The 24,425-nt window shown below is 33.8% G+C and overlaps 1 protein-coding gene across 2 annotated transcripts; it reads left to right on the top strand.

Moving 5' to 3' along the window:
• The first annotated feature begins 7,584 nt into the window (after nt 1-7,584).
• LOC129871074 (villin-2) lies at nt 7,585-22,797 on the top strand. 2 transcript variants are annotated; one of them, XM_055945937.1, is made up of 23 exons: nt 7,585-8,057; nt 10,195-10,341; nt 10,538-10,637; nt 10,714-10,782; nt 10,863-11,099; nt 11,197-11,374; nt 12,297-12,429; nt 14,337-14,496; nt 14,570-14,717; nt 14,794-14,894; nt 14,980-15,138; nt 15,762-15,830; nt 15,905-15,973; nt 16,065-16,202; nt 17,225-17,353; nt 18,303-18,450; nt 18,559-18,569; nt 18,661-18,801; nt 18,886-19,011; nt 19,647-19,709; nt 20,998-21,289; nt 21,629-21,843; nt 22,312-22,797. In XM_055945937.1, exons 2-23 carry the CDS (start codon nt 10,286-10,288, stop codon nt 22,423-22,425), a joined length of 2,856 nt encoding a protein of 951 aa, XP_055801912.1. In that variant the 5' UTR covers nt 7,585-8,057; nt 10,195-10,285; the 3' UTR covers nt 22,426-22,797. The 2 variants fall into 2 exon arrangements, with proteins under 2 accessions (XP_055801912.1, XP_055801913.1); XM_055945938.1 differs by having other exon boundaries at nt 7,585-7,766.
• Nucleotides 22,798-24,425: the final 1,628 nt, after the last annotated feature.

Here is a 24,425-nt window from a genome sequence, read left to right on the forward strand (position 1 = left end):
GTAAAGCTCTCTTCGCAGACAATACTGAAAATTCCCCTAATGTCCATATTTTGTTCCCTTATTGCTCCAGCTTTTTATATATATAAAAATAAAAATAAAAAAAAGTTAAAGATAATAGATAAATAAAATTTTCTTTTTATTTTTTCAAAAAAAAAAATTAGAAAAAAAATGTTTTCCATATTTATTTCCAAGTTCAGAAGAAGAAAACTTGTTCTTTTATGATCACTATGTCCATTCAAATACTATTTAAAAAGTATGAAAACATGATCATCTAAAAATTTAAACTGTTATAATAAAAATACTTTTTTTTAAAATTATGTTTCACTAATATATACGTCCCACAAAAATAACTTGAAAATAAGATCTGATAATTGTGAAATTTATATTTCTTGATCCAAGTATATTTTATTTTATTTTTTGTCACAAAGTATGGTGTCAAAACTCACACGTGTCACTATTTAATACTCCTAGAAGAATGTCTAATTTTTTTTAATTAGTAATATTTAATCTAATTCTTTAATTAGTAACACTTGGAGGTTGAGTTTTTTGTTATATTTCTTTAATTAATTAAATTTTTAAATGTCAGTTTTATTCATATGTGGTGTGCAACCGGCCAAGCCGTCCACTTCATTTGGAGTTTTATATTATTTAAATTCCTAATCATGTGAAAGCCTTGTGAGAATTATCTTAATTTTATAATTAAAGTTCAAAATATTAGTAAGATAATTCCCTTTTTTTATTGACTTATGTATCTCTTTTTATGCTTTTATTGAGCCGAGGGTCTCTCGGAAACAGTCGTCCTACCTTGGTAGGAATAAAATCTGCGTACACTTTACCCTCTCCAGATTCCACATTGTGGGATTTCACTGGATTGTTATTGTTATTGACTTATGTATGATGTAGAAATGTTTACTTAAAATGCTCCTTATATCTTGTTAATATATTGTCTTTTCTAATAAAGAGTTTTAAATTCAATTTTTTTATTATAAAAGGATTTCAACCATTCTATTACATCTCTTGCTAATTAATAGATACATAACTATCACTTAATCATAATAAATTGATCTATAGATTAGATGTAGGGAAATTTACATAAATGTACTATATTAAGAAAATATTTACCATTTATAGTAATAATATTTTTTTTCACTGAACACTTATAATACAATTTTAATACATATTAGCGAGAATAATTTATAAAACTCATATAATACAAGTTTTATTCATTGATAATATATTTACCACATGCTTTAATACACTTATAATACATTATGTCAATTTCTTACCAGACAAGTATAATATATTTTAAAACACTTATAATACATTTATTTATAATGCATACATAATTCACTTTTAATACATAGTAGATATATCATAATATTGCTATAAATGGTAATAAATAAAAAATATCGCTAAAATCAATAATTATTTATTAAAAAGTGTTTTTCCTAGTAATTTTTCCTTAGATGCAAGTCGTAGTGCAGGCAAGCCTTTTACCGTGTTGTCACTGACTCATTGTAGTGTACGCAGCGATAAAATCAGAATTTAAAGTTTACGAGTTCGAAAATCTAATTTTTTAAAGTTACTAGAATCTAAATTTATAATTTGTACATAATTAATGATTTTTTAAAATATAAATAGAATTTAGATCAAAATTATTATATTCGATCAAGTTCATAAATGAAGAGATAGTTCCGCCCCTTGCGTTTGCACACCAATTGCATATTTATTAGGTATACACTTAATATATATCGATGATAACTACAATCTATTGCGACCAGACGGGTAATTTTGGGATCCCTTTGTGCTGAGTGAAAAGATTATGGTTAAAAAATTTAATTTGACCAGTTGGAATGATTGAAAAAAGCTTAGTCAAACTGCTGCATTTTGTTAAAGGAACTCTTTTATTTAAATTAAGCTCTACTTTTAATGGATCAAAATTTTAACTTCTAAATTAATTTACTTTAATTTTTTTTCGTTTGTCGTTAGATATTCGTATTAACGTTGATGAATTTAAATTTGCGTATTATAGAATTTATTTTTGGAAGTGGCATTTTTAATCAAAACAAAATTCGTTCTCAAAATTCAAATTCGAAACTTCTAATTAAGGACAAAGAAATCTCAATTATTCTATTACCATTCAGATAAATCAATTTACTTACATAAAGGAAATTACTTTAATTTTAGTTTACTAATACACCACCTTTAATTTAAGGTTCTTGATTATATCTTTTCTTCAATCATGTGCAATATAATGATAAAAAACTATATGTACTAAGTATTTATATCAAGCGAATAGATACAAAATGAATATTGTGTATGTATATATGTTTAATACCTAGTCCTAATTAAATAATAAACATTTTCACTTAGATTTATTGATGTTAAATTTAATTATTTAGTCTAATATAAACGCTTTGTGCATATAAATATTTACAAATCTTCTTTAATCTTTAACTATTTGTCAAAATATTTATATATTTGTTTGCTTTTTTAGAAATATGTCTAATAGCAATTCCCTTTCAACGAATATATACAATTTTCAATAATAACTTTAAGAGAACGATATAATTGTACAATCATAATTATTGAAAAAAATGGTTCTCCGCAAATTTCATTCACTTTTTTTTGGAGTATACTCATTTGGTATTCAATATTCATGTCACGACCCAAAATGGGCTGTGAGTGGCACCCACACTTAACCTCCTAGATGGGAGAACCAACGATACAAACCCCAACTAATATATATATGATAATAATGCGGAAGCTCAAATAAATATGTTTTTCCCAAAACCTGAAAGTCATCACATAGAGGACATCTAAATTCTAAAACTAAGTCTCGAATTATCAAACACCAAATAAATAACATAACGTGTCTGAAAACTAAGGACGTCATGCCATGAAAAGAGATTCCATCGCCAGCTAGAAGGATAACTCACCCTGCAATCCGATGAACTGGACACTGACTAGAATTGAGGTCGAGTCGAAGCCGATGGAACACTCGCTGCACCCCACAAAATAAAACAAGAAAAGATACAAGTAGGGGTCAGTACAGGACAACATGTACTGAGTAGGTATCATCGGCCGACTCAAAATAGGAATCAATATGCAATAAGTAATAGCGGGAAATCAACCGTAACACTTAACAGGTGGCAACCAACAAGATCAAGATCAAGTGACAACACAATAAACCATTTCATAACCAATCAACAATATTAAGATCACACATGAGGACTCAAGCCTCCATATCACACCCTTTTGGAAAATGAGTTATTGGAGATTGGGTAGTATTAAGTCATTTTAATTTATTTTCCTTTAATATTACCGTGTCGGAACGTGACACCCGATCCAAATATATCGTGTCGGAGCATGACACCCGATCCAAATATACCGTGTCGGAAAGTGACATTCGATCCAAATATACTGTGTCAGAACGTGACACCCGATCCAAATATACCATGTCGGATTGTGACACCCGATCCAAATATACCGTGTCGGAACGTGACACCCGATCCAAATATAATTAATTTATCATTCTTCATGATTACATTCCACTTCATTAACAATATTTCATCAAGCCTTCTTTATTCAAGGCATCATTTTTGATAGGGCAAGTTCAAGATTATGGATTTCATGGCCTCGGGATTTCAGACCAATCACAACAACATAACAATCATCCAAACCATAACAATTAAATGCGTAGTAAACTTCACACATTACTCAATGAATATCAATCACTATTAAGAGTCTATCTATGATATAGAATAAAAAAAACCATAACCTACCTCAACCGAAAAACCGAAGTAAAGCGAGCTAATCAACAATGTCTTTCCCCTTCTTCAATACCTCAGACCAATCTCAATCTATCAAATATATAATATTTATAAGTAAACTAATCTGTAAACGCCAATATTATATATATGTTTAACCTAGCCCCAATAACTCACCCAATTCTATAAACACGTTCCTAATCTTGATATCACTTAACATGTCAACTCCCATATTTTATGAATTTCAAAACTAGGGTTAAACCTCAATTAAATTAAATAATCACTTTTAAACTTGAGCCTCTCGTAACGCTTCCGAATGATCAAAATATATTCAAATACATAATCTTCATAAGAATACGAATCCAATGGCACCCATATAGCTATATTTATTTTCGGATTAAAAATTGGGTCAAAAAGTCGCCTCGAGTCATTGAAGTCAAATCTGAAATTTTCTTTCCGATTATGTTCACTCATGATAAAATGAATTCACATGTCAAATTTCAGCTAAAACGGATCGTTATTTGACCCCCAAATCAAGATTTTATGTGAAGAACCCTAGGGTCATATTTCCTTATTTTAACATTATTTCTCCACCAATATACCCTAAAAATATGTTCATAATCACATAAAAAATTAATGGAAAGGATGAGAATAATTACCTTGACGCTTTGGAATGAAAATCCCTATTTTTCTCTTCTCCTTTATTTTTCTTTTCCCCTTTCTTTTCTTGCTCCGTATTTTTTTTTCTTCTTCTATTTTTTGCGTTTTCTCGTTTTATCGTCACATCTGATGGCTTAATGCCATCAGATTTTATATATGTAATATTTTATTTTCTTTTCTTTTATTATTATTTTTTTCTTCTTCTTTTTCTTTTCTGATTCAAAATTAATAAACCCTATCCTTTTCCTTTAATAATTGGTATAGAATGTTAAGTAAAATATCAACTTAGCCCACTAATTAAATTAGTTATATAAATTTACCCCTCAACTAAATAAATATGGTTATCGAATAGTCTAAAGTACTCATAAAAATATACGGAATGCGTCTTTTATGAAATAAAAAGTTCTATTTCTCGAAACGACATAATGGGTCGTTACAATTCATTGGCCTGATTAATCCAGATGTGTATTTTATATGCCTTACTAAAAGGAAAACAACGTAACCATATGCTTTTTCATTTTCACAACTTGACTAAAGACCTCTAGTTAAAAATTGACGAATTCCATTCATCACATCACACTCTTTTATGACCGTCGCGATTTTTCACCATAAGTTTATAAGTTGGCCTTTCGTCTAAACTAAACTTATGATTTCAATATTCCTGATTTTGAAAAAAAAAATATCAATAAACAATGTCGTTATAGATGTCTGATTATATTATCAAAAGTTTCAATTATACCCAAAAGTGATTAAAAATTAATTTAACTTTATATGTACACATTTCTGAGAATTTAAATCCTAATTTTTTCCTATAATTTTCTAAAGCTTTTAATATCTTATTTAACAATAAATCCATGTAGATGGCCAAGGACGAAAAGTCAGTTGGATATCCGTTAATGGAGACCGACCACTTTTGGCCTACTATAAAGTGTCTTCCAAATAATTCTATCAAAATATATATAATAAAATTATTTGAGACATCATATATTTATTTGAAATTTCTTTTTGACTAATGATGAACAAATGTATTTGATCTTCTAATGCTTTTTTGCTGGCAAAATTCGATTTATGATTTATATGTTAAATTATAAAAAAAAAAACAATTGTTGTTATTCTTTATTTGAAGCAGTGAGAGAGGGGAGACTCATTAAGAATCATCTTGAAGTTAAGAGAAATAGATTAATAGGCTCGATAAGCTAATGATCGAGTTTGGAGCAATGTTAATATGACTCCAATCGACTGATATGAGAGAGGAGAGATTTAGGGTTGGAGATACAAAATTGCCTACGGTTCGAGCAAAATATAATAACTTTGACTTATACCCTACATTTATATATACATTCAGTTAATATGCATATTTATCTAGAACTCGATAAATTGTCTTTTCTTGAATTCAGAATTTATAAACTTTAAATTTTAATTCCGTCAATAAGAAATAAGCATATTCTCTAATATTATGCATTTCGATTGTAATTAAAAAAAAAAGAAAAAAAAAGTACCAACATTAAAATGGACAGTTCAAAACTCACATGAAGCATCATGTGGAGGACCAATTTATTTAATTTTGGGAGTGAAGAAAAAGCATGTTTGTGACATTGATAGAGTTCCTAATTTATTTTAGGAAAAATAAAATAAAATGACATAAACCAACCATGTTTTTGTGTCTTTTTTTTTCCACATCCTTTTATATATATATATATATATATATATAAAAAAAAAATTATAGTATTTTTTATTTTTTTGCATTGTTTTATCAAATTTCTGGTGAAAATTATTTTCTTGAGCTTAAGATCAATCAAAAACAACATATCTAAATATCCCATAAGAATAAAAGTAAGATTTGCGTACATCCACTCTTCCCGAACGTCATTTATAAGGTCACAATAAATATATTATTATTGTTGTAAATTCAAAATATATATTGAGAATTTATTGAAATGATAGAACTTTTTGTTTAATTATTCCATTTATGTTTTTTTTTTGATATATTATATTTTTTTTGTGTTCTTTATATTTACTTGTTTTGAAAGGGACCAAAAGAAAAGGTTGAAAAATTGAATTGATCTTAATAAGGAAATTATAATTCTTCAATTGATCTGAACAAATAAATTCAGATTTTATTTCCCTTATTTAAGATATTTTTTATAAAGGAAGACTATATGTTTAATGTTTAGTTTTAATTTTAACTTTGACTGAGAAGAAAATTCGAAATTGCATTTGACCACAAAGTTGAATATAAATTTTTACGAGACCATATTATGTGTTTTTTTTTTCTGGATATATTTCTTTGACAAAAAATTGTTCCACATTCCTAAACCCGATGAATATACTTATTTTGTACTTATACTTGTGAAGTATTTCATGTTCATACGAGATTTAAAAAATTCACACTTTTCCAAAAAATATAATATAGACCTACTCCAACGCATTTATTGATAATTTATTTTATAATGCGAACTCATAACTTATAAGTTACATACAAACAACTTCAACAAGATGAGTCAAAAACTCATGAGTACTTACTATTTATGCTAAATTATTCAATTACCATAGTGTTAAATTATAAGTTAAGGCGGAAGTATGCATTAATTTACCGCAAAACATACATTATTGCTAAATGAATTTCGATCATAATTCGATTCTAAAAATTATTATGCTAAATGAATCTTGAACCTAACTCAAACCCCAGAAGAAGATTGCTCAAAATCATATTTTAAAAAGCTCACTATCCCTTCAATAACCGATGTGATATTCTTTCATTCATTATATATTCATCGAATTGCTACAAACACCAATTGCGAGTAATATTATCTACCCTAACATAATCATTAGTAACTAATTTTATGGCTCAAATAAATGACTTATAAATTACACAAAACAGCTTTATCATTTCTCCAAATCCCTCGCCAAACCCCACCTTTACCAAAAATAAAATAAAAATATTAATTTTACTATTGCTCCAAAATTTTTCTTCATCCAAAAAAAAAATCGTTTCCTTAGAAATGTAATATAGATGATTGAATCTAACGTAAACATTAGCTAATGTCACGACTCAAAATCAATAACCTTAAAATTACACGAAAACAATTTTATCGTTCACCAAAACCCCCCATTTTTAAATTTTATTTTCCAAAAAATACTACGAAAACCTGAAGAAAACGCCAGTATGGCCGGTGCCTCCCTTCTTCACCTGTCTTTCTCTCTCTCAAAGACAATTTTTTTTCATCATTTCAATCTCTTCTTCTTCTTCTTTCATAGTTTCTCTCTCTACACCTCTGTCTCCATAAAAATATATTAATTTATCTCAATTTCTTCTTGTGTTTGTTCTTGATTTCGGTATATATACTGTCTCTCTGTATATCTGCAAAAAAAAAAAATTAAAAATTATTTACAATCATTTTCCAGCCAAAGGGAGAAAAGGGGAGGTCCAAAATATAAAATCTTGTAACCCCATTACTCCAATTATTCACTTCCTTTTTCTTCCTTTTTGCTTTGGTGTACCCCTTTTTCATATCTGGCCAGCTTTGCATAATCCCTCTTTCTCCTGTGTTTTGAATACCCTTTTGGTTTTTCTTCTCTGTGGAGGGAGAGTTTTTCTGCATAGATCTCTCTGTAGAGGAGAAATAGGTGTGTTTATTCAATCATTTGAGGGGTTTTGATCATTTGGGGTTTTTGATTGTTCTTGCCCAGATCTTGTTTTTGTGAATTGAATTGATGTGATGTGATGTGTTTGTTTTGGTCTTATGTTTTGTTGGATTACCCCTGATATGGTTTATGTTGTTGTTGTTGTTGTTGTTTTGTTGGATTATGATTTCTCATAATATTCATGTTGTTTTTGCATAATCTGAGGAGTAAAGATCTGTGCTTTAGTTTAGTTTTGAGGTATTGAGGAACTTTGATTAATTGATATGCAAAATTTTGTTTGATCTGTTCATTCTATTGGGTGATTAAAGATGAACTCTTTGTTTAAATTTGTCAAATGGGGTTTTGGAGAATGGTCATTTGACTTCTTTTTTTGGTGAAAATGTTTGAATTTTGGATGAGTATGTTTGATTATTAGGTGATCTTAGAAAAGATCATTACTTTCTGGTGTATGTTATATCTGAGGAACTTAGATGTTTACCATGAGTCTTTTTAGTTTCAGCGAACCCTTAATTGTGTTAACGAACAGATTATTGAGTTTCTGAATGGAGCCGAATGGCTATTGAGGATTCATGTAGCTGATCCCAGCTTAGCTTGGGATTGAGGTGTACTAGTAATTGCTTAGATGGGGGATAGAGGACAGTTCAGTTAATAAGCATGCAATGTTGCTGATGTGACAAAGCTTCTCTGTGCCCTTGATACTTCCGTTTCATTATGAGCATAGGGGGTTCAATGAGCATAGAGGAAGATATTGAAATTGAGGATATTTGTTGTATGGCTTTTACTGGTTTCTCAATTGTTTGGAACTTGTACTGAATTAATGATGGTGATGGGATTTATTGTTAGCATTATTTCTATTAGAGAGTTCTATAGGAAGTTGCCAAAAGCAGAAGAAGGAGGAGCTTTTGGAGAATACAAGAGAGCTAGAGGAATACTAAGAAGGCTATTAATAAAATTCGAGGGGAAGCTCAAGATGGTTTGTACCAAAAGTTAGGGACACTAGAAGGGGAGAAAGAAATGTTTAAACTAGCACGACTAATTGATAAGAAGGATAAGGATTTAAACGAGGTGAAGTGTATTAAAGATGATTCTCACCAAGTGTTTGATAGGAGATAGGTCGAGGAGAGATAGAGAGGCTATTTTGATGTCATGAGAAATATGAGGACTAGAAAAGCTTGTGGGGATAATGGTGTTCCCGTAAAGGTATGGAAGTGTTTTGGAGAGGTTGGAGTAGAATGGCTCACCAAGCTATTCAATGCTATACTAAGGGGGTGTTTGAATTGACTTTTTCTAAGTAGCATATAAGCTAAAACTCATAAGTTGGTGATACCCAACTTTTGGCTTTTAGCTTATTTTGTACTTTTTGGCCTAAAAATAAGTGGTAAAAAAACATTTTGTCTTTCCCAAACACCTCCAAAATTAAAAAAAAAGAAGCTTAAAAGTCAAAAACTACTTAAATAAGTCAATCCAAATACTCTCTAATAAGTGGTAGAATGCCCAACGAGTGGAGATAGTATTTTGAGTTCAAGGGGATGAGGTAGATCTAAAATCGAATGGAAGGAAGTTGTCTCAAAGGACTTGCAATTTCTTGAAATCAATGCATACTTAGCTAAGGATATGTTGTAATGGAAGATAAAGATCTCTACTAGTTGAGAAAAAGGTTTTAGTGTTGTTAGTACATTGATTTTGAGCTTATTGCTTTAGTAGGAGTATTTTGACATTATCATAGATTTATTTATATTCAATTTATTTTTCTCTTTTATTTTTTTGGTATGGTAATGACATGATTTGAGCTTAAATGGGGGAAGACTTGGTCGGTGAGGATTCATAATGCCGATTCCAAATTGTTTGGGATTGACGCATAGTAATAGTTGTGGTAGTATGATTTCTAGCTTGTAAATAAGTTTTGTGGAATAAACATTGGGAAGTTGATGAAGCCATATCATGGCTTCAAATTTGAACAACTCTCTATTTGAAAATTGATTTTTTCCCATATTATGTTCTTACGAAGATCTCATTCTGCTGTGCTACTGTAAACGTCAATTTATTTCCTAATTTTGTTGCATTTATCAATTTGGACTATGTTCCACTAATACTTATTACTCTCATTTCCATTGTACAGTTGGTTTGGTCATTGAGATAGCTGAGGTTAGGAGCTTCAGCATTCCAGTTTCCTTTGTTGAAAGAAGTGGTAACAAGGAGGACTTTGCACAATGTCTAGCTCTGCGAAAACTTTGGATCCTGCATTTCAGGGTGCAGGACAAAGAGTGTATCCTTACCTAATGTTTGGTTTCGTTGGTATTTCTTGAATTTGTACTATTTGATGGTTATATCCAGTAAGCTGGAAGGTGTTTAGTTACTGTCTGACTGTTTACTAGTTCTTGTAAATTTATCTTAAATATTTATAATGTAACTTGGTCTGCTAGGAAATTTTGAAGTTTAGATTTTAACTTAACCTTATCTAGAGGGACTGAGATTTGGAGAATTGAGGATTTCCAACCAGTTCCTTTGCCAAAATCCGATTATGGTAAATTTTACTCCGGAGATTCATACATCATCTTGCAGGTACATATTGATATATAAGTTTTTGGTTTATTTTATACTGTGCTATCTTTACGGAACATTTGCATTTAAATTTCAGACAACTTCAGGAAAGGGCGGTGCTTATTTGTATGATATACACTTCTGGCTTGGAAAGGATACTAGTCAGGTATGAACTCAGTTTCATTCTTCCTTATAGATTTAACTTATGTTATTTTTCTGTTTTTTATAAATTTGATGCTTTGTTAGGATGAAGCTGGAACTGCAGCTATCAAAACAGTGGAGCTTGATGTGGTCCTTGGAGGGCGAGCAGTACAGTATCGAGAAGTCCAAGGACACGAAACTGACAAATTTTTGTCATACTTTAAACCATGTATTATACCTCTGGAGGGTGGTGTTGCATCTGGGTTCAAGAAACCAGAGGAGGAAGAATTTGAAACAAGGCTGTATATTTGCAAGGGTAAACGAGTAGTCAGGATGAAACAGGTACGTCTTAACAACTTATGTGTGAGATCGTCAGGACTTATGTAGTTTATTTGAATTGTGGTTGAATCGATTATAACTGAGTTGAAAATGTTGTCAGGTTCCATTCTCCCGGTCCTCTTTAAATCATGATGATGTGTTCGTTCTGGACACTAAAGACAAGATATATCAGTTCAATGGTGCAAACTCCAATATCCAAGAAAGGGCCAAAGCATTAGAAGTCATTCAGTTTTTGAAGGAAAAATATCATGAGGGGACGTGTGATGTTGCAATTGTTGGTACGTAAAAGCCATAGGAAATTAAAGGAGAAGTGGGTTAAGTTGAATATATTTCTTCACTCCTTTTATCTTAATTTAACTGATATTGTTTGAGTTTGATTGGTAAAAAGATTATATGCCCTTAGTCTGGTCTATTTTGTTTCTATACCTTGCAATTAATACTTAAGCATTTGGTAGCATTTCAAGTGTACTTCACATGAAAAGTAACTGCCTAATATCATTCTGAACTTCTGTTAATTTGACCATCAAAATCAAATTAGACACTGATATCTGGATGGATGGAGTATGTACTGTTTTTTATAAAATATTTGGAACTTTTCTCAAATGTGATCCTAGATACTTACTTTGATACTCTTTTCCTTATCAAGGGAAAAAATGTGTTCCAAGATAATATGTTCAAAACCTGGGGTGGAAAGTTTCCAAATAGTAGAGTTCTCCATTGAATGCTTCAATGCTTTTAAGCATATTGCGTGTGCCTCAGTTAATTTGATTCATTAGAATAATGAACGAAATATTTCAAAATGTGCAAAAGATGTGATTGATAAATTTGGGCGAAAAAACTTTTTACGTGAATGCTTCTTCTTGTGGGAGAGAGTAATTATTTATATCTTTGCTAATCAGTATTGTGGGAGAGAATCATTTGATTCAACTAGAAGGTGGAGCTTAATTGCTTACACCCATGAAAAAGATTTGATCAACCAAGATAGGGAACAAACATTTAAACTTAGAAAGCTAAAGGGGGAATAATCTGTCATTATGATGTCAATACCATGCAGATTGGGTTGGATAGAGTCAATATGTATGTTAATCCGTCATGTATGGCATCTAGTGCAACATATCGCTCTTTTGTTAATTCCCTAAATTTTTGCGAAATAACTCCGGGCTTGACTACTCCTTCATACTTTTCTATTGTACATCTCAGATGATGGAAATTTGCAAGCTGAGTCAGATTCTGGTTCATTCTGGGTTTTGTTTGGTGGATTTGCTCCAATTAGCAAAAAGGTTATTACCGAAGATGATATTGTTCCTGAGAAGACACCTCCTAAACTTTGCAGGTATTGTTGCCTTCTTTTATCTTATGTGTGTAATTAGGTTCTTGACTCAATTGTTACTTGTTAAGTAATTCATATTGACAACTTTGATTCCCATATTTTTTGGGAGTCAAAAGGACAATTTTTTGGTTTTGCTCTCAAAATGGGTGGCTTAGTGGTCAATGAGGTGGAATGAAACCCATGAGGTCTCAAGTTCAAATTCCAGCGCAGGCAAAGTATAAAATACTGTGAAATTAGTCGAGTTACTTGATACTTGTGGACAGAGTTACTTGATACTTGTGGTGGTAGGAAGTAGCAGTACCCTGAAATTAGTCGAGGTGCGGGCAAGTAGGAGAACTTTGAGTTCCTTGAGTGATCCGTAGTTGATTTGGGAGCAAACAACAACAACAACCCAGTGAAATCCCACAACGTGGGGTCTGGGGAGGGTAAATTGTACGCAGACCTTACTTTTATCAAGGTAGGACGGCTGTTTCCGGAAGACCCTTGGCTCAATAAAGCATAAAAAGACGTTAGATAAGGCTAAGAAGTTAAGAGGTTAATAAGTTCAAAGCGATATGATAAGGCAAATAACGGGGGCGCTACAAATAAAATAGAGTAATCAAAGTACGAAAAGTATGGAAAGTACGGAAAGTAATAGATAATAGCAGACATCAGAGAACAAGAAATTATAGTGTGCTAAAGCGTCTACTAATACGATAGAATACCGTGACTATGTACTAGCCTTCTACCCTAATGTGGGTCCTCCACACCCTCCTATCTAAGATCATGTCCTCGGTCAGCTGCGCCATGTCCTGTTTAATCACCTCTCCCCAATATTTCTTCGGCCTACCCCTACCTCTTCTGAAACCATCCACGGCCAACCTCTCACACCTCCGCACTGGGGCAAACTATTTATGAATTTATCTTGTTAGATTTAGCATGTTCTGGATTGTTGTCTCTTACTGAAATTATATTTGTTCTTATTTGAGGGAAATGGTTTAGATTTTCAATGATGTTAAGAGGTAAAGATTAGTCATACAATAAAAGTAGTATATACCTAGCCTAGATCCCGTGTGCTGATTACAAACCGGATGAAGTGAAAGACTTATGAGATGACATTATTTGCTTTCAAATTCAATTGGTTCTACATATTTGGAGTGATCGAAGGTTGAGTTTGGGATAATAATTATCAAAAGAAAAATCACTAGTACCACATCTCTTTGATCTTGGTTGATGTAGTTAGGCACAAAAAAAGAAAAGAAAGAAGATAAAATTTGAGAGATGTGTCTTCTGTTCAGGCCTTAATGACTGGGGATGACATTGGGGGAATTACCTTTCTGATTTACATCCCTTATCAACTTATGTGCATGTGAAAACTGAATCACTTTCATTGATGAACTTAGTCAAGTTTATGGTTGATGTATTCTTGCTTGGTGCTGGTTGCAATCATAGCTGGATATCTCTTAAAGAATATCCCTGTTGGAAGAAATAGAATGTCTGGGAGGAACTTGAATGTTTTGGACGTTGGGAGTACATAATTATTGGCCGGAAAAATAATCAAAGAAATGAAGATGCATGATGGAGTATTTGGAATTTTGTTTTGTCGGGTGCATGTGGTGTATTATCAGTGTCAAGTTCTATAATTTTGTTTTGTCGGGTGCATGTCGTGTATTATCAGTGTCAAGTTCTATCTATAGTTTATGATGCTGCATATCAAAATTATGTAACTTCCTTGATTGACCTTGAACAGTCGACATGACTTCTTCATGGTAGAAGATCTTTACACTGAATCTACTGATCAATTCTCTCGTGTTTTCAATTTCTATGTCAACTGGAATGCCCAAATGCTTGCTACTTTCTCATCAACGAATTTTGTATATCAACCTTTTTCTGGTGTTGGTGCTGAAATTGATTGCTTCTTCATTTTGCAGCATCACTGATGGTCAAGTCAGTCCTGTAGATGGTGAACTTTCAAAGTCTAGCTTGGAAAACAATAAATGCTATCTTTTGGATTGTGGTGCTGAGGTGTTTGTTTGGATTGGCCGTGTAACTCAACTGGAGGAGAGGAAAGCTGCCATTCAAACTGCAGAGGTAGAATTGTTTAGTCCACATATTAGTTATTTGATATGATTTTTAGTGGCTAAATGGCTTGTGATATTCCCAGGAATATCTTGTCTCTCAAAATAGACCCAAGGCAACACGTGTAACCCGGGTTATTCAAGGTTACGAAACCCATTCATTCAAGTCCAACTTTGACTCTTGGCCATCTGGATCTGCACCTGCCCCTGAAGAGGGGAGAGGAAAAGTAGCAGGTATAATTTTTCTCAACCTGCGAAGAAGTGTAATGTTGTATGTTGCCAGTAGTTCTAAGTTGTTGCATCTTTACAGCTTTGCTGAAGCAACAAGGTGCTGGCATCAAAGGTGCCAGCAAAAGTGCTCCTGTAATTGAGGAAGTGCCTCCGTTGCTTGAAGAGGGTGGAAAATTAGAGGTCCGAACAGCACCTTTATTTCCCTTTCTTCAACAATATGTGTTGATTTAACCAGCTTGTTTCACTAAAAACATGAGATTGATAGGTATGGCGCATAAATGGTAGTGCAAAGACACCAGTCTCAAAAGAAGATATTGGTAAATTCTACAGTGGAGATTGCTATGTGGTTCTCTACAACTATCACTCTCATGAAAGGAGAGACGACTACTATCTATGTTGGTGGATTGGAAAGGATAGTATTGAGGTAATGCAGATTGCCCCTGCAAATCAAGGGTCCATGTATCTTTTACCCCATAATTTTTATTTCATAATTAACTTGATACGCCATGCATCTGAGAATTGTAGTTTTCATTTATCTTAACTTGCTTGTGAGCTAGTCCTTCATGGACCTGGTGAAAAAAGGAAACAAAACCAAAAAACGTAATGGTACATATAAGAACTTCCAATTGTGTAATTGATTTTCATATGTTTGTAATTTCTTGTGAACTATTCTTCAATTTGACCAGCATGGAGATATTTATAGAAGAAAGTCTTACCTAAAAATGATTTATTACATTAGAGTGAGGTAGATGTGATGTTAATAATAGATGAAGTGCTTTATAGTGAGCTATGTACTATGAATGTCGCTTCAAGGAATAAGTAATACACTGCAATAGTACTTTAGTTTGAAATGATGGGAGATGCCGATCTTCTCCACCAGGGTAAGGGGTCAAAATGAAATTGAAGGAACTAAAAAAACCAGCCCTGTGCTTTCATCTAGTACCCTTTCTTAGTTTGTGTACTATCTTTCTGCTTTGTTGGAGATAGGTAATGAGTCTGAAGGCCTTGTCCAGTTTCCATTTGTGATAAAGTTGTGTCTTGATACAGGATGACCAAATCATGGCTGCTCGATTGGCCAGTACAATGTGCAATTCACTCAAAGGAAGACCTGTGCTGGTATTACTTGTCACATATTGGTTATCTCTCTCAAAAGTTGGTGAGGTTTTAATTCGATACTTATCATTGTCCAGGGTCGGGTGTTTCAAGGGAAAGAACCTCCACAGTTTGTTGCAATCTTCCAGCCCATGTTGGTCCTTAAGGTACCTCTTCATACAGCATAATACAGGCTGCTGTTCCTATAGTATTTGATTTACATCATCAATAGCCCTGATGAATTTCAATTTTCCTCAGGGTGGTTTGAGCTCTGGCTACAAAAACTATATTGCTGACAAAGGCTTGAATGATGAAACCTATACTGCTGATTCAGTTGTACTTATTAGGTTATCTGGAACTTCTGTGCATAATAACAAAGCGGTTCAAGTGGATGCTGTAAGTTTATGGACCTTCAGTCTTTTTTTTTTGGCTACTAAAGTAGCAGATTATCTTAATTATTTTAGTATTTGAAGCAGATAATATCCTTTGTTCCTACAGTACCTGTTCTCCTGTGTACTGTTCTTGTTGGTGTTACTTCATATGATAAGTCAACCTGTTTTTAAATAGATGAGTAGCTACTCTCCAGGTTGATAGAATCATTCTTCGAGTGCTAACACCTCTTCTACTGAAACTTCAATATCTATTATTGCTGGCTCAGTTGTGGGCTGTCTACTACCTTATATAGTGATATCTGATGTTTTACTTTTGTCAAGCGTGTCTTTTACATGAATTATAGTTATAGTGATCATGTTTGGGAGAATGGAACCTGAGTGCTAATATGCTCCTTTTATGGGTATGGTTTTACAATATATTCTGACATGAAGTTATTAAGACTTCTTTTGGCCTGCTAGCTACCTGGATAAAGCTCAACATGCTTTTACAAACTAGTTGAGATCTGGTACGAGTCCTCAGTACCCATCCTGTTGTATTCGAGCTTATTTTGTTTCAAGACTAAATAATGCTTTCAAGGGCAAATTGAGGATTTTCTACAACTAAAGGTTCTCGTGATACAATTAATTCTCTTTTTGTTAAATCAGTAAAAGGAACCAGGAATGCCAGAGGATACTTACATGGACATATAAGTCTCCAAACCAGAACAAATGACTCTTTACAAACATCAGACTGAATATAAGTGTACTAACAGCTGCTACACCTTAATCCCAATTGTTGACATCTACTATGTAGATCTTGTATATTTTTTGCAGTTATGATATCATTGAATTATACTTAATTGCATTGGTAGTGATGAGAGCTCATTAGTTTTAATGCAGATAACTTGACTGGCTTTGTCGATGACTGTATTCTGTGATTACTTAAAGTTGCATTTCTCTTAGTATACAAATTACTATAAACTTATGAAAATAAAATTTTCTATGGGGATTGGTTAATTTTTTTTTCTGTGTTGGAAACTCTGTCAGGTGCCAAGTTCACTGAACTCGAATGAGTGTTTTCTTCTGCAATCTGGCTCTTCATTATTCAGTTGGCATGGTAACCAGAGTTCTTATGAGCAGCAGCAATTAGCAGCAAAGGTTGCAGAATTCTTGAAGGTGAGATGTTTCTTGAAACTGGAAAGCTTATGACACCTTTTTTTCCTGTTATTCTCTTTCTATTTAGCAGACCCAGTCTCTTAAGTACTCCCTGAGAAATTGCTCATGGTTTCACTTTGAAAAATTCATAGACTTGGAGAGGAATTTGGATTTCTTCTCTCAGGCAGATCCCCACTGAGTTTATGTGAGTTCCTCTAGATATCGAAATAATAATAATGAAAATAAAGTATAAAAATGTCTACAGCGAATGAGTGAGTTTTTATGGTAAAAGTTATCTGGCAATTCTCATCATTTTGAGTGCTAGCATGGAGGGTGATAATCTACTCCAATTGAACGATGCAACATTCTATCCTGTTTTGATTTTTTGGTTATTGTTTCTGGACAAATGTCTCGAGTAGATCCCACTCAGTGTCAGGCTGTCATACAGTATCATCGTGACTGAAATAACTATTTAAAATATGACAAATTCAAGCATAGCCTGCATCTGTTAAGATGTACAACCAGAGTGGTGAAATTTTAGCAAAATATACAGCATTATAGCTAGAAATGATTGCGTGGACACTTCTTCGTCTTCATTGGTTTTGACTAGTGTTTCAGCTTTTCATTTTTACCGGGAATGAATATTGAAATAATCAAGAAAGTGAAGTGCTGCCAACCGCAAATCTCATATGATTGTTCTTGCCGCTGACTTTTCTTTGCATTCACAAAAGACTGAAGTTTCCTCACTTAGTTTCGTGAATATTAAGCTCACACTTTTATGATTTCTACCTTGTAGCACATAGCATAGCTATGTTTTGTACTTTCTACCGGGTGTGAATTTTAAGTATCCACATGCATATTGACATCCGCTCTGAAATTGTGACGAAGATATCCCCAACCGATATGCCTCATGTTTGTCTTAGGGTGTCCTGCACTGGACTAATGTTGTTAATCTTTTATGCAACTTCAGCCTGGAGTGACAGTGAAACACACTAAAGAAGGAACAGAGAGCTCAGCTTTCTGGTTTGCCATTGGTGGAAAACAAAGCTATATCAGCAAGAAGGTGGCTCCGGAAGTCTCCCGGGATCCCCACTTGTTTGCTTATTCATTTAATAAAGGTATATCCATTATCCTATAATTCATTTGATTTTTTATTTGCAATAAGGATTGCTTTCATCCGCTAATGATCCTTTTAATGATTTTCATGTTATTACATTGATATCCAGGAAAATTTGAGGTATGTTCTACAGTATAAATCTAAACTCTCTCAATTTCTGCTCAGCTCCTTTATTGTATTCTTTTTAATTTGTTCTCTGCTCACTTGATAGGTTGAAGAAATCTACAACTTTGCTCAAGATGATTTATTGACCGAGGATGTCTTAGTACTCGACACACATGCTGAAGTATTTGTTTGGGTTGGTCAGTCAGCAGACTCCAAGGAAAAGCAAAGCGCTTTTGACATCGGACAGGTAATACACAAGGCTATCACAGGCATTTACAATTATGTAAGCATGTTTTATAATTTACATATTAATCCATTAATATGATTACAGAAATACGTAGAGATGGCTGCATCTTTGGAAGGATTATCACCAAATGTTCCACTCTATAAAGTCACAGAAGGAAATGAGCCTTGCTTCTTTACAACATTTTTCTCATGGGATCCTGCAAAAGCCAGTGTACGTGACTAAACCTCTCGTCTAGTTGTCATTATGAGACCTTCTGGCATGAGCTCTTGGACTATGTTGATGTCATAGAAGAGTTCCATTGTTCGTCCCTTATTTCTGTATTTCTTCTATGATTTCTGAGAGGATGGGGAGAGAAGGTGCAGTTTTACGTGGAACTGATAAGTTCTATAGTATTGTATTTATCCAGTTAACTCAATTACCATTACCATAAACAACTTCCTCTTTACTCTGAAACCTTTCAGCTTTGATGATGACTAGACCTTTTAGTAGTGTTTTGTATGACAAACTGACAACACATTTGAATACCTGTTTCTGATCTTTAAATCAAAATCATGCACTTATCATAAGCCGTTTTGTACAAGATACTGAATGATCTCTCTTAAAGAAGATCAAAGTCAATAGATTTGAAGTAGGGATTAAACTAACATATTGAAGCTTCTTCTTTCTCACTATTGAAGACAAAGTTACTTTCCTTGAGGGTGAAATTTTACTTAGTTTAATTGCAATTCTGGTATTCCACAATATTTGTGGTTGTAACAAATTGATCTCATCAGTTATCTCACATTTTTCCCATCTCTAAAAAGTTCTATAATCTGAATATTGCACTAACCTTCCTATTTAACCAGGCCCATGGAAACTCATTCCAGAAGAAGGTTATGCTATTCTTTGGGGTTGGTCATGCTTCAGAGGTAATTACTTGATTTCATCAAAAGCAAGGATGGGTTTATGCTCAATTTATTTCGTATTTGCAAATGTTTTTTCATTTCTGTGAGAAGCGAGACTGAGATGGTTTGGGGCATGTGCAGAAGAGGGGTGTCGACGCCCCAGATAGGAGGTGCGAGCGGTTGGATTTGGGGGTTATGCGGAGGGGTAGGGGTAGACCGAAAAAGTATTGGAGAGAGGTGATTAGACAAGATATGTCATTACTCCATATTACCAAGACCGAGGACATGACCTTAGATAGAAAGGAGTGGAGGTCGCGGATTATACTAGAAGGCTAGTAGGGATAGAATGGTGTTTGGCCGTATGCCGGTTTAGGGTGGTCGTAGGTCTAGGCGTGCCTTTATAGTTGTGTTGTTATTGCCTTTGAGTAGCACATTACTTTGCTATCAATATTGTTCTTGTTATTGTTCCTGTCCTGTAAAATTTGCATCGCTTTTCGTTTTTTTGTGCCATTATGCTATATATATTGTTTTTTCTTTTACTTGGGACTGTGATTTTTGAGCCAAGGGTCTTTCGGAAACAACATGTCTATCTCCATGAAGTAGTGGTAAGGTCTGCGTACATCCTACTCCTCCCCAGATCACAAGTACCCTCCCCAGACCCCACTTGTGGGATTTCACCGGGCATGTTGTTGTTGTTGTTTTGATCTTAAGACTACTGAAATCTGTTAATCGTGAGTTGATGATTCCTTTAAGAGACCAATGTAGCATATGTTGTAATGAAGAAAATCTTTTCGATTGCGGTTTCCTGGCTCATTGCCCGAGTTTCATATCTCTGTGGGTTTTCTTTAGGATCATATTAGAGCCTTTTGCCCCTACCCCTCCCTCCTTTCGGAGGGGTAAATACAACAAACAACAACATACCCAGTGTATTCCCACAACAAACAACAACAACATACCCAGTGTAATCCCACAATCCCACAAGTGTCATCCCACAAGTAGGGTTTGGGGAGGGTAGAGTATACCCATAACGTACTCCTACCTCATGGAGGTAGAGAGGTTGTTTCGGAAAGACCCTCGGCTCAAAAACATTACCACAATTACCAAAGAATTAAAAGGATATTTGGGTATCAAAATGTTTCAGATTAAGAGATTTTTTTAAAAGAATGTACACGTAAAATAATCACCATAGATCTTATGGTTATTAAGTAATTGTTAAGGGTTGATTCTATCATTATCAACCAAATGTGGAATGCGATAAATCTTATATGTTCAAAAAATTTCCAATGTGCTAACAGCCTGCACTATATTTCAGAATCAGCAAAGGTCAAATGGAGCAGGTGGGCCAACCCAAAGAGCTTCAGCCTTAGCTGCTTTAAACTCTGCTTTCAGTTCCCCATCTCCTCCAAAATCTAGTTCTGCACCAAGGCCTGCTGGAGCAAGTCAGGCTTCACAAAGAGCAGCTGCAATAGCTGCATTATCTAATGTTCTTACAGCTGAGAAAAAGCAGTCGAGTGAGAGTGGTTCTCCTGAACAATCAAACAGAAGCTCACCTGTCCGGTCAAGCAGAAGCTCTCCTGTTCGATCAGTAGACTCTGGCCCTACTGGTATAAAAATCTCTTTTGTTCTTCCTCTTGCTATTGGATTTCGGTGCATTATCCATTTGTGAGTCTTGCGATTATTGTATCAACAACTTCACAATCTCTCTTTTCCCCCCTAAAATCTTGTGCTTTAAATTCATAATTTTAAGTGCTTGTGCATGCATTGCATAAATTATTGTGCTTATGCTATCAGTTAATGTTATTGAGGGAAAATATTGGCTGCATGAAAAGTGAAATTTGACAGTTTCTATGGAAAAAATCAAATCATTTTACTTAAAATTACCTTTGAATTCAGTTCTTGGTGTAGTTTGACATACCTCGATGTTTACTTTTCCATCAAAGCAGAAAGTGATCTTTCTACTGCTGAGGTCCAAGATTCTGAAAAAGCTTCAGAACCAAAGGAGATAGTTGAGCCCGCTGAGACTAATGGGTCAGAACCAAAGCTGGAGCCAGAGCAGGACGAGGGTGGAAATGAAAGTGGTACGGCTATATTTAGTTATGAACAGCTGAAGGCTAAATCTGACAACCCTGTCACCGGAATTGATTTTAAGCGGAGAGAGGTTTGTAGCTCAACCATTCTTTTGGCATTCCTCATATGATATAACTACTATACATATTACATAGCAAATGACTGATTCTAACAAGTCCATAAAATCAGGCAAATCAAAAGCCAAAATCTCTTTGTGCTAATACAATAAATACTGAAATACTTTTTAAGGCATAATACATAAACACTCAACTTGGTCTCAACTGACAACTAAACACACCAACTCGTCCCCACTGTCTCGTGGATACCCTACACTAACGTGACATAAATTTGTGAGGTGTCTAGATAATTATTTTGTTAGTTGGAGTGTTCAACTGACATTCTGTAGACGAGTTGTGGTGTCTAGATGTGCATACTCGAAATTGGAGTATTTACTTGTTAGTTGAGGTCAAGTTTGAGTGTCTGGTTATGTATTATGGCTACTTTTAAATCTCACAACTTCTATGAGCTCCCATCTTTCTTTTCTGATCGTCTCTTTCAGGCTTATCTTTCGGATGAGGAATTTATGTCTGTACTTGGTATGAAAAAAGAAGCATTCTACAAGTTGCCTAAATGGAAACAGGATATGCACAAAAGGAAAGTCGATCTCTTCTAAACCTGCATCGGAGAAACCAAATGGCCTCTCGCTATCTCGTTCTTGCAATTCTCGACATTCGTCCCCTCATGTTTCTTGCCAGAGCAACCTACTTTTATAGGTACATATTGCCTGGATTGTGTATGTAGCATTTTTCCATTTGCTTCTCTCAATGACCATAGCTCTTGGTAGTTCTATTTTTTTGATTATGTGATGCCTGCTTGAAGTTTGTTTTTTTCGGTTGGAAGTCAGCAGTCAGGTTGATTCTTTGATTTGATCAGTGTATCTTTGAGTTTGTGTTCATTGAAGTCCTGTATTTTGTTAATTAAAGGGTGTATACATTATGTTGTAACCTATACAAAAAGGAATATTACAATTGGGGTTTGCCATCAAGAGACTTATTTGGCTCTGCTCTTTTTTTTTCTTCGAACGGTTGTATCTAGGCCAGCTTGCATGCAACTCGACTATTACACATATTGGCCATAAATATTTCTGTCACATGTATTTGGATTTTTTTTTTGGGTGCTAAACAAATGGACATTGGATCAAGAGTTTACTCTTCTGGTGGTTTGCAAATCATTATTGGAGTTTTGTTGAGCAACTTTGTTCATGTTTAAATATTTACATTTATAATTAAGTGCTATTGAATGTAATAATAATTTTTTTTGGATCCAGTATAGAGCTTTATGCAAGCCCTCTATTTTCTTTTCTTCAGTGCACTAAGCTTTTGCTATGTGTGGTGTTCGGAAAAGGGATGGACCACAAGAGAGTATTGTATAGAGTCTTTTCTTTAGTCAACCCTTAATGAAATAACAATAGCTATGCCTCAATCCAAAACAAGTAACACTCGACTATATGAATCCTCAGCAATCATACCAAATGAAAATAATAGTGAAAATTAAGATAAATATGTACTCATCATAGCAGTAGTATCACAAGTTCTCCTTGTTTTTTTTATTGGCATATAAATTTATGATAAGATTAAAGTACTCCTAGAAAAACGATGTTCACAATCAATGTGATATAATAACTACTAGTGGGTTGTTAGACACATACACACAAAAAAAGGAGATTTCCTGATCACAATTAGAAAGAGGGGCAGCACAAAGCATCCCACTTTCAGGTAGGGTCCGGGAATGAGTCGTACTCTAAGGGGTGTGATGTAGATAATTTATCCTAATGCAATATTATTGATTGTTTTCATGGCCCAAATCCATGACTTCAAGTTACACTAGCAAAGATGTACTCAGTTGTTGAACGACAGAGCTGGAAGGAAGGTTGTCGGGTTGTTCCGTTGCAAGTTACATCATAATTTGGAAGTCATCTCTAACTGAGACCCAGGCAATTTAACCAAGTACGTTATAATTAAGAGAGGGAAAGCCCACCCCTTCAGAGCCACATGTTGACCTCCCTGCCACCACCACAAGTAAATCAGAAAAGTTCACGTAGCCAAAAATGGTAGTGTCACCGTCTACAGATCTAGTCATGAGATCTAAAGTCCAAATACTTAACGTCATAAACTAAGATATACATACACATTGATTCATCCGTAGAGATTTTACTGTTGCTCCAAGCTTCCCTTTTTTTTGGTAAACAATATGGACAGAAAATCAAATAGAAAAAGGATAACAAATGGGACTACAAGAGGAGAAAGTATTTCCACATAAAAGATCAGAATGGAAATAATAGCATAGGACAAAGAAGAACTAATAGAAAATAACTCTTTACCTAACAATTATTCTTGTGTAACATCCATTTAAAGTTTCTGGCCCATCCTATTACATCATACTTTTTGTTCTTTTATACTTATTCAGTTATCTCAAATTATACTAATTTCTTATCACTTATCGACAACAGCTACCATTATTGGATAATTATTTAAAAATGCAAAACTTACTCTCATTAAGTAACATTTCAACAATATCATATTTAGTAAGGTCTGAACAGGAGGATGTGTATGAAGTCTTATTTCTATCTTATAAAGTTAGAGATGTTATTTCTGATACACCTCGACTTAAGCA

This window comes from Solanum dulcamara, chromosome 10 (assembly GCF_947179165.1).
Source record: "Solanum dulcamara chromosome 10, daSolDulc1.2, whole genome shotgun sequence".
Classification (NCBI taxonomy): Eukaryota; Viridiplantae; Streptophyta; class Magnoliopsida; order Solanales; family Solanaceae; genus Solanum; species Solanum dulcamara.

Coding starts and splice junctions, on each gene's coding strand:
- LOC129871074 (XM_055945937.1), top strand. CDS start 10,286: ATGTCTAGCTCTGCGAAAACTTTGGATCCTGCATTTCAGGGTGCAGGA. Junction 11,100..11,196: donor GAGTAGTCAGGATGAAACAG/GTACGTCTTAAC, acceptor AAATGTTGTCAG/GTTCCATTCTCCCGGTCCTC. Junction 16,203..17,224: donor AAGCGGTTCAAGTGGATGCT/GTAAGTTTATGG, acceptor AAACTCTGTCAG/GTGCCAAGTTCACTGAACTC.